An 11,407-nucleotide genomic window follows, 5' to 3' on the forward strand; every position below is an offset into this window, starting at 1 on the left:
TTCTATTACATAGACCTCCACATCATTCATAACCTCCCAGATATTAATGGTTATTGAATGATGCTTTAACTAATTTTGAATAAAAATAAGTACCTCAACGGTTTTCAGAGCCAACGAACTCCAAAAAGGATCAAACACACGACCTCTCATAATAAATGCTGACTCTAATGCAACTGTGGAAACATATATGATCAATAAGTCTCGTGCAATCTTTGTGAGTATAAGATAGTTAGGCTCATTAATTTTCCACTAAGTCAACAAGTCAAATGATGTGCTGAGTACCTCACAACCATTTAATAAATATCGAACCACTTATATTTTAGCAATAGTAGATCTCATGGCAGAAGAAGCTTTATACAACTCGTAGAACCATTTGGCCTCACGTTTGCCATCACTATCATTCATGGTTCTAGATGTTAGAGGGGGTTTATATTATTGGGTTATCGTGGTGAAATTGAATATAACATTATAATCCACATACAAATATGCTAATACATGTCTCACACTCGACATCAACTGCTCAACAAGAAACTCATCATGAACTTCTTTTATGTGGAAATGAAGAAGTCCTAACTTGCTTTGTGGGTCAAGTACAAGTGCAATTAACATGAACAATTTCATCCTGTTTAATGACCCCTAATACTAATCATATTTTGTTCTCATATCTATGACCATGCTCCTCAAACAACTATTAGTACTCTCGTTCAGCATAAATAACTCATTTTGGAGATCATAAATCTCTAGAAAATTGGTGTTGGCTGTCACATATAAAGACCCAAAAAATCTATTAGCGGCATCATAAAAAATTTTCAAAAACTTAACAAACATCCGCACTGTCTCCCCTTCTCTAGTTTTAGGAAGCCTTATGTGCTCATAATCAAAGTAAGAGAGGAAATTATAATTATAATTCTCCATCCACCTAAAAGCATTCTCAAACTCTTCAACCACATCCAACATCATATAGGTTGAGTTTCATCATGTTTGTACATCAAGACATAACATTTTTTTACAATCAATTTTTTCTTTTTTTGCACATCTCTTAAATTTGTCTAATCTTGAGGGGGATGAGCACACGTATCTAACTGCATTTCTAACCATTGTAATGGAGTCATTGCACTCCTCTAAACCTTCATTCACAATTGCAGTGTCTATACATCAAGACATAACATCTCATGTACATATACCTACCCCTAACACATTCCCTGTCAAAAACTGTTTCATATATAAAATTGTAGTATCATTTGAACTTGCATTATCCATAGGTACAGTAAATATTCTATCAATGCCCTGATCAAACAAGCACAACTCAACATATTTTCCAATAGTATCTTCTCGATGATTAGGATGAAACAAACAATTAATAATTTTTTTCTACAATTTCCAATCATTATCAATGAAGTGTGTAGTTAGACATATATAATTCAAATTCTTTACTGATGTTCATGTATCGGTCGTTAACAAAATCGTCATGCCATCATTTTTAAACATTTTTAAAATTTTTCCTTTTTTTAATTCATACAATTTCTTGCAACTGTGACACGATATGACACTTTAAACCGAGATTCTAGAGAACAACACACTTTTCTAAATCTCTATCATTCAACAACCCTAAATGACATCTCATCGATAATTACCATATCTACAATAACCAATCTCACAGCTTCTTCATTATATTTGTGGGTTACATGACTCTTTAATATACTACCATCACTCTCTCCAATCCCCTCCTTAGGTGTTGTCTCATCTGTTAATATTTTTTTATACCTATTCAAAGGCCCACGTTTATGAAGATTTTTAGGACATGAAGGAAAATGGTTTTATATTGTTGAAGTTTCGTTCCTCTTTGAGTGACAAGTGTACGTCTTGCTATATTAATTACATTTAGTTTTCAGATCATTTACAGGACAACCATTCACCTTCATAAAATTGCCTCATACAATCGATGGATCCTTCCATTTCTGTTTTTTAGGTAATGAACAAGTACTACTAGTAGGGGTACTAGGGAGTTTTGATGTTTAGGTCTCCCTCAAATCATCTCACAAGTTAATGGTTAGTTCATTTGAATTAATATCAATCAGAGTCAACAAAGAATCGATCTAATTTATAAAACAAAACATAAATGTTACATATACATTATACATAATGCATAACACAAATTATAATTACGCACATCAACTAGTTTGCAACATGACAAACATCACAAATTTAAGACTTTAATCTAAGTTTTAGTTTACTTATCTTTTCTTAATTTATATCAAACTATTTTTATAACACAATTAGAATATCATAAATTAACAATAATAATTTTTTTATGCAAAATAAATATTAAATCTAACATGTTAAGAACACTCATGGTGGGGATTCAAGAATAGCTCTCGAATTATTGTTCACAGTCTCGAGAATTCGTTCAAAAAATTTTACAATGTCTATACATACACAAATAAATATTTAAATATCAAGTAATTTGAAAATTAGCATCTCAAAGACTCAATCATAGAAAACCAATCACGGAGGAGAGGGAAAGAGATGAGAGTGCTCATTGCTTGCCACTCGGTCATTTTGACTAAGTGAGGCGTTGGCCGTGCCCTGAAAGCCATGGGGGTTTGTCGGCAGTTGGGATTGAATGGTAGGCTGAGAGAGAGAGAGAGAGAGAGAGAGAGAGAGAGAGAGAGAGAGAGAGAGAGAGAGAGAGAGAGAGAGAGAGAGAGAGAGAGAGAGAGAGAGAGAGAATGGGACTTGGGAGGTTGAGATGAGAACAATGAAATGAGATTTTGAGAAAGAGTTTGGTAGAAGAAGAAAGAAGGGAAGGGCGGGAAGGATGTGATCCTTAACCCTAACCTAGAAATGATGCTGGTTTTATCTATTTTTTACCTCTGGCCGATCAATTCTCCATCAGTTTCGATCGGTTCCTGACGCCGGCGGCCAGTCTCTATCGGTGACTGTCAGTCTGGCTGGCTCTTGTTCACTCCTAATGGTGAGCTTGGCAGATTTGTGGGAGATCTCCTTCTTATATAGATGTCTATTTTTTTGGAGTGATTGAGTCTAATTTACCTTGTGAAGTGTTTTTCTTTTAGAAGTCTAAATCTCTTTCCTTTTAGGAGTCTGAGTTAACTTCTCTTATCTATTCTTAGTTTTATCTATTAACTTGATTTTCGGCATTATTTTGAGATTAAATTATAGGCTACTAATTTGACCCCTAAAGTAGTTAAAGGAAGTTAAAGAAGGAATTGACTCTGTTCCACTTTAATATTTTTCTTTTTTATGCAAACCATCTAATTGATTCAATCAGCTTACTTGATCTCGAGTTGGTGGAAAATTTATGAAGTTATCCTAACATCATCGTACTTTCATTATCGAAGGTCTGCCATACAACGTGAGAACGAGCTAACCCCAAAAACCACGCTTTGCCATATGACTAAAAGTAGTAAAAGAAACATATACACTTACTAAAAAAAAAAAAAAATCGAAGACCATTTAATGCATAGATGGAGTTGGTCTCGACTGCTTGACACCAACTATTCCCTTGTGTGCGGGTGGGCTAGTCTCTCTCTCTCTCTCTCTCTCTACCCATTTTGCGAGTGAGGAAATTGACTCAACTTCTTTTATGCACACAGGGAGCTCAGCCAGGCCAAGCCTCCATCTGTGTAAAGGGCTTGTGTGAGTCCCTTTTGTAAGCTGAGGGGTCGGTTTTAGTCTTTTATGTGCACAATGGTTTGAACACTACTGTCGGTGTTGCATTGGGGTTTTGGATAATTCCCAACCTCCATGCAACCAAGGCAAAGGAAGTTGTGACCAACCATTAGTCCCAATAGCTTAGGCCAGATGGCAGATACTCTTGTTAAAAAGTTACAAACCCTAGGAGTCAATTCATAAAATTGAAAACGCAAGCAACGAAATGATAAACATTGATATATAGATTACTTGCAGTAAAGTTTTACTACAAAGCATAGCCGGTAGATTTCCCTCTCAAGTAGTCTTATGCTCTTGAAGTGTTGAATACTACTAGAAAAGAGGCCATCTTTCTTTCTTTTTCCTATTGTTGAACAAGTTCCCACAAATATTAGAAAAGAGATGCCATTATTTTTTAAAATATATAGAATTATTCTGTTTACAAGTTGGTGTGTAAAATATATCATTCTTAAATGACAAGATCTAATTTGTTATACTCAAATTTTAATATTTACTTTCAAATCAAGTCATTTCATGTAAACGTTTTGCTAGGTGTTTAGCTTGTAAATAGAATTTCTCATGTATAAAAAGTGTTTTTATTTGTGTTGATGCTCCTTATGCTCCAGAGTAGTATTACATCTACAAATAAATCACACAAAAACAATTCTATAAACTGATATAGTTTTATCTGATCCGCTTAATTTATTTTATAATAAAAATAACTTTATATTCTGACAAATCACATTAAGCCACATTAATTTGTAGACTTATTTTTATATAATCTCTTTATGATTAGACTATTTTCCTATACTCTACACGATGTCAACCTCAACTTAAAACTGTTTTTTTTTTTTTTTTTTTAAACATGATTTTTGCATATTTTCTCAATTTCCCTCTACCCAATTTCCTCTCTTCTAGGCCTACTTTGGGGCTTATTGGTCAGGGGATATTTTCTCTTCTATGGGCCCATCACCTGAGAGGCCTTCAACAAGCCCTTTGCTTTTGCTGGACCCATGAAAATATCTGTGTCACTCTCAGCTCTCTCCCACTTCACACTCTCCCTGGCCGATTAAAAACAAATCCGAACAAGCTATGAGAAGCTTAGTCCGGGCTTCTCCTCAATTTCTCGCCAAATTATCGTCTCTCTTCCTGAACCAGAGTTACCAGTCCACTAGCTGTCAGCGCCAATACTTGCGCAGCTTCCCTCTCTTTAAAACCTCGAAGCCCACTCTCTCTCTCAGAACCTTCGCGAGCATGGCTAGTTCGGACGAGTTCGTCAAGGGAAGTGTTCACCCTAACGGCGTCGCAGTGATCACCCTCGATCGCCCCAAGGCTCTCAATGCAATGAACCTAGGTCCCGTTTGGTCTTTGAAATATATGCTCTTTTTTTCTTATTTGTTTAATTTGTAATTGCTGGATCACGAGGTCAACGCAATCCGTGAAACTGCTACAATTATTAAGTTTAAAGATGTGCGATTTGGATGAAGTTGAGGTTCAACTTACTGTTTTGAGATTAGATTATTTTTTACTGGGAATTTTTGTCTTGGAACGAAAGATTTTGTGAAAAGAAGTGAGGGGATGGATATCTTTAATCGTAAAAGGCTCTGTTAATTCGTGTAAAAGCTTTGATTCTGCCAATTGATTGTAAACCATATGAAATTTTATCATATGCCAAGTTGAAATTTAAGTTTATGTAAAATTAATGAAAACTTCCATTCTTTGACAGGAAATGAAGAATAATATAATTCGTTTTTAAGGGTTAATTTTCCCTTGAATTAATTCTTTTATAAGAAAATTTCCCGTAAATTAATTGGTCAACTGATATGGAAAATACAATAAATTGTGATATTTCAGTTCATACTTACTGTTGAACGTTGATTTCAATGTAATCGATATCCTAGTTGTTTCCCCTAGCAGCTGGGTTCGCATTGTATTTAATTTGAAATTTTTCATAATGCAGATATGGATATAAGGTATAAAAGTTTTCTTGATGAATGGGAATCAGACCCAAGGGTCAAATGTGTTCTGATTGATAGCAGCTCCCCTCGTGCCTTTTCTGCAGGTAAAAATGGAGAAAGTTAAAGAGTCCCGTGTGGATAGTTTATTTCACACATTTTTCAACCATCATCATTTGTTTTTCTTGCTATCTCCAGAGTTTTATTTGGCTTTAAACTCTTTTCCGTTCAAGTTCCATTTCAGTTTTGGGGTTAGTTTTGGTTTCCAAGCGTTAGGTAAGGTTTTGAGGGTAACCATTCGTGGTCAATGCAGGAATGGATATTAAAGGGGTTGTTGCAGAGATTCTAAAGGACAAAAACACACCTCTTGTCCAGAAGGTTTCTTTATAATGCTTGATATGTGCTGCGAGCATCTTGTTCCTGTATACTTATTGATTGTGATTGGTCTAAATTATTTGCGCTGTTTATATCCCATTGGTTTTTTTCCTTCTTATGTTGCATTGTGATATAAGCATGACATACTTCTTTAATCAGTTGCTTAGTTGCTGTCTGCTAGTTTGTTGACGATACAGATCTGAGTTTATCTGCAGGTGGTGATATCAAGCAGATCTCAACCAAAAACCAACTATCAGATGTGATTGAGGTCTTGTTGTGTCCATTTAATTATATACCATCCAGATTGATAATGTTTTGAACTTTGTTAAACTAGCACTAAAACCAGATGGATGGCTGCATTATCAAGCATATCTTTTGAAATTTGAGTTGTTTCCCATTTTTAAATATCACGATCTTTGATAAAAGAGCTTTTAATCATATGTTGAGCTATTGCTTCTATCTGAATTTGCCACCTGTCTTAATTATCAAAAACTTGAAAACAATGTGTGGCTCTAGTGTGAAAGCTTCTTTAGATGTATACTTGATGCATCTTTGGTTAGGTCTTTTTAAATATACCATCAGTGGGAAACTGAGTAGATCAGTTGCAGAATAGTGTTTAAACCATTTGGCATGTAATCAGAATACCACAATCATGGCTGGTTTCGTTACACAAAATCAAATTGTCTCATCTTATCTCATCTCATATAATCATTACATCTTTTCTAAATTTCCAAACAAAATATAGTAAACAATGCAACTTTTTTAAATCCCAAAACAAAACTAATATTAAAAAATTATATTATAACAATATTTTATTCAACTTTCAATAAAACATCTAATCTGAATTGTGTAACTAAACGAGACCTAAATCTCATTGGAAGCTGAGTAGATCAGTTTTGTGCTTCTGGACTACTTTTAGCTTATACGATCAAGTGTTTCTGTTTCTCTGGATGGAAGATGACCAGAATGTGAATTAACGCTTCAACATGAGTTCTTTTCTGTGTTTCTATTTTCTCTGGCAGTTTTATAGCATAATTTGACCAAAATAATCGGAAAAATATTCTATTCGCTGCATGAGATATTTGGATTTGTATGTTTAACCTTCAGCACATGCAATTATTTTGAGTATTGGAGACCTGAACTTGACCTGTTTTGACTAGCTAATGCTGGTTTTTAGTTTTGGTGGTTTAGTTGTTCATGCTTGAATAAGTCGGATTATTCCTTGTGTCCATTGGACTGTGTATCATTTCTAATTAAGCTTCCATGTGTATTATGAGCCATCCTGTATTTGCTTATGTTTTTGGATGACCTGTAACTTTGTTACATAGAGTTAATATGCCCCACTATGCCACACATTTTTCAGGTATTCACCGCTGAGTATTCTCTGATATGCAAGATTTCTGAGTATAAGAAGCCATATATATCCTTCATGGATGGCATAACAATGGGCTTTGGAATAGGCCTATCTGGTCATGGCCGCTACCGGATCATAACAGAGGTATGTTGTGTCAATATAGAGAGGTGATGTAGTATCACCAATTGTACCATACTGTCGTTTTAACTTCTTTCACTTTAATCTTGTGTTGATGCATTTCAGAGGACTCTTCTTGCTATGCCAGAAAACGGAATTGGCTTGTTCCCAGATGTTGGGTTTGCACATATAGCTGCGCAGAGTCCAGGAGAAGGATCAGTTGGTATGCTTTTTGTTGTTAAAAGTATATTTTCCTTTTTATTTTACTGGAAACGATCCAATTCTTCAATCTTTAATCTTATTATGGGATCATGTAAAAAGCATGAGAAGGGTTGGCCACTTTGGAAGTGGTCATGAGTAAAAGCAAAGGGAAACAATCAAGAAATGCCGGTGCATAGTCGTCATTTTCTCCATACTTTTTTCAGACAGTTTAACTTGCAGGTGCGTACCTTGGAATGACCGGAAAAAGGATTTCTACACCCTCTGATGCACTATACATAGGTCTTGGTTCACATTTCGTGCCATCTGGGAGCCTGGGTTCTTTAAAGGAGGCCCTTTTGGCAACTACATTGTATGTCAGATCTTCATTCTTGATTGATTCATTTTTTCCATTTTAGTGGACACCATTTAGCTTTTCTGTAATGTATCATTCAGAAACTCGCTTTACCTTATAATTTTGATATTTAAAATTGTCTAGAATAAAAAAAAAAAGGGCAGCCATAACACAACTTAATCTACTAGAGAAGTTTTACCCCCGTTTGGGATTGTTGCACTTGATTTATTCATGGTGGGTCTATAACCGTATGATAACACGAATAATATGAAATCCAAGTGTTTGTTTGTGATGAACTCTATAGTCCATATACTTTGTGCTTCAAGATATATGATATCCTCTCATGTTTATTGATTCAAAATGTATTAAGAGGTGTTCTGTGTAAAAGGTGTTCCTCTTTATGTTTTCTCACTAAAAGAGTCTCATGTCCATTCGTTGATTCAGTTCCGAGGATCCACATCAAGACATCAAAACCCTTTTGGCAAAATACAGCAGTAACCCTGAGTCTGAGCCCCAGTTAAAATTGCTTTTACCTCACATTATTTCATCATTTGGTGCAAGTAAATCAGTTAATGAGACAATTGAGGAACTGAAAAGGCATCAGCTGAGTAGCGAATCTGCTGGTATGTTTATAAATACCAATGGCATTCTATTGGTTTGCAAATTTAATGTGCATTCATCGTTTTGGTGCTCTCTGAGACTGAGAATTGAAGTGGATTTTCTAGACGTCGGCTTGCTCAATTTGTCCCCTCATGCTTTCTGTTTCCATTCATTCTGTGTAGTTGTAGAGTGGGCTAATGAAGCTCTTCAAGGACTTGGAAAAGGTGCTCCTTTCTCGCTTTCCTTAACACAGAAGCATTTTTCTAGAGTTGCATCTGCATATGGAAAAAATGACAATGAATTATCCACAGTGAGTTTTTGAGTTTTGATGTTCCTTCCTTTTTCCTTTTGGTACTCCCTTCTCTTCTGGAGCCATTAGAACAAAGTAATATAAATTCTTGCATCTGGCTGCATCCAGCTAAGCGGTGTGATGAAAACTGAATATCGCATTGCCCTGAGGTCTTCTCTGCGGAATGACTTTGCTGAAGGTGTCCGGGCGGTTTTGGTGGACAAGGATCAGGTTCTATCATTAGTATCCAAAGTTCCTTTATGAATATATTGTTGAAATGTTTTAGTTTCTTCAGCTTGGTCTAATGTTAACATCAAGCTACTGTGTTTAATAGTTAGTGATGAGTCCTTGTGTATATATCATGCAAACTATCGTATTGCAGTCTATTTTTCTTCTTCAAAACTTGAATTTGGTGCTACTACTAGTTTCTTCTGGAAATGATTATCTGTTAGCAACATTACTCCATTATCAATCTTTTTGACTTTGAGCCTTTAAAGTATACTCATATTCGTTATATAGATCACATTTCATTTCATGATGCATTTTTCTCTTAACTTTTCATGATTATGCCTTTGCAGAACCCAAAGTGGAATCCTTCGAGTTTGGAGGAAGTCAATCACAGTGAGTTGGAAACTCTATTTGACCCATTGAGCCCAGAAGCCGAGGAGCTGAGAGTGTGATGGATCATGGATGCAACACAGCTTTACTAGTCCATCCTTGTTGCATCAGCAACAGAGATGGATTATGGTACTGTTTGTTGAATCATATATCTTGCTACCGAGGAGAATAAGATTAGTTCACATGAAGAAAAGCCATCCAACTTTATGTATGGTATTCTTGTGAATAAGGAGATTTTGATTATATGATTTTTGAAATTGGAAAACATTCACAAGAGTTCATGAAATTGTCAGATGGACCTTGCAAATGAATGTTAATGTTTCTTGATCCATGTATGTCTTCCAAAAAGTTCAGGCTCTGAAGAACCTGTTCGAAAATATTGAAACGTTTTATGTGGGTATAAATAAAAGACATATGATCTATTTGTTCAGGATATAAGGCATATAATGTCCCTTAATTTCTTATTGTTTATGCTTATGGACAAAAGAGCTTGTTCCATCCGCTGGTTTTATATTTGTTGCCAGCTTTTATGTGTGTCGGATGACAACTTCTCAATTTTTATTTAGAAATGAATCGTTGGTTTATCTCAATCACGGGTTACGATAATAAAGTCTTTTGAGTTTCTATGAACAACTCAAGAAGCCTTCTAAAGTGGTGGCAACGCAAGATGGACTCTCTCTTTTGTTCAAACTCCTCCATCTGTAAGAACTCAGCAAAGGATCCGATTGAAATCGAACGGTGGCTCTGTGGCTGCAAAAATGTCATGAACGATTGCAGTCTGTATAAATTTTCTAGACCGCATTAAATTTTTAATCAGTATTGTAAGACACACTTAATATGTATACCTACCTCATTTAAAATCATTAATTATGGGTAAAAACTTGAAAAATTGATACCTATACAATTATTTCTCAACTTTTACGTAGCTACTTAATAAAATATTAATTTTTAAATTCAAACGCATCAAAATTAATTAAAAAAAATAATGATACATTCAGTTATAAAATATATAAGTATTGTATAGTCATTTTAAAAAAAATAAAATTTATTATTAAAAATTAATTTATTTTTATATAAATTTAATATTTATTTATTTGTTTAAAATATTATAGGAGACTTGCGCATTGGCGACTCTAAAAACTGTTTCTCCTCAATATATTCTGTATAAAAAAGCAATACGGCGACAGTAGAAGCAGGCAGACTGCAGGCTGGATAAAAATGGGTGCCGACATGCCTTTACAATGTTCTGGAAGTAGTCAAAAGGGCAAACGTGGAAAATAAGAGGTAAGGACAAAAAGGCCACGTTGGATAGATGAGGAAAGAGAGTGTAGGAGGCTGTACATGGACACACAGCATAGTATCGTATCCCCACACGGCTTCTATACGCTCTCAAGTAGGGGTGTGCTCCGATTCCGACGGAACTCCGACTTCCGATTCCGACTGTTGTCGGAATCGAAATCGAGCTCCGATTCCGATTCCGAAAGGAATCGGAATCCGACTCTGTTCGGAAGTCGGAATTCCGACTCCCGATCGGAATTCCGAATTCCGAATTCCGAACATGATTCGGAATTCCGATTCCAGTCGGAATTCCGAATTCCGAATTCCGACTTATTTAGTATGAAGGATTTTATCTTATTTTAAATTTAATTATATACTAATATATGTATTAGTTTAATGTGATTAATCAAAAAGTAAATTTTGCATACCGATCTGTGTATTAATATTGAAAATCTTCATATTCAAAATTTAGATTGATATAATTTTCATTAAAAGTCTGACTATATATTTCCTTTATAGGCTAGGAGCTAATTATACATAATTCAGAAGATCATAAACAATGAATAATAGAAATAACAGCCGAGTTCAAAGTATGATTA

At 35.0% G+C, this 11,407-nt stretch overlaps 1 protein-coding gene across 3 annotated transcripts; it reads left to right on the plus strand.

Annotated features, from left to right (window-relative positions):
• Positions 1 to 4,712: 4,712 nt before the first annotated feature.
• LOC122308323 (3-hydroxyisobutyryl-CoA hydrolase-like protein 3, mitochondrial) lies at positions 4,713 to 10,028 on the plus strand. Of its 3 annotated transcripts, XM_043121590.1 has the most exons (11): positions 4,713 to 5,023; positions 5,630 to 5,731; positions 5,938 to 5,982; positions 6,215 to 6,267; positions 7,363 to 7,497; positions 7,597 to 7,693; positions 7,912 to 8,041; positions 8,468 to 8,646; positions 8,806 to 8,933; positions 9,042 to 9,143; positions 9,491 to 10,028. In XM_043121590.1, exons 1-11 carry the CDS (start codon positions 4,762 to 4,764, stop codon positions 9,590 to 9,592), a joined length of 1,335 nt encoding a protein of 444 aa, XP_042977524.1. In that variant the 5' UTR covers positions 4,713 to 4,761; the 3' UTR covers positions 9,593 to 10,028. The 3 variants fall into 3 exon arrangements, with proteins under 3 accessions (XP_042977524.1, XP_042977522.1, XP_042977523.1); XM_043121588.1 differs by lacking the exon at positions 6,215 to 6,267 and having other exon boundaries at positions 5,938 to 6,002; XM_043121589.1 differs by lacking the exon at positions 5,938 to 5,982.
• The last annotated feature ends 1,379 nt before the right edge of the window (positions 10,029 to 11,407 follow it).

This window comes from Carya illinoinensis, chromosome 4 (assembly GCF_018687715.1).
Source record: "Carya illinoinensis cultivar Pawnee chromosome 4, C.illinoinensisPawnee_v1, whole genome shotgun sequence".
In the NCBI taxonomy this organism is placed as follows: domain Eukaryota; kingdom Viridiplantae; phylum Streptophyta; class Magnoliopsida; order Fagales; family Juglandaceae; genus Carya; species Carya illinoinensis.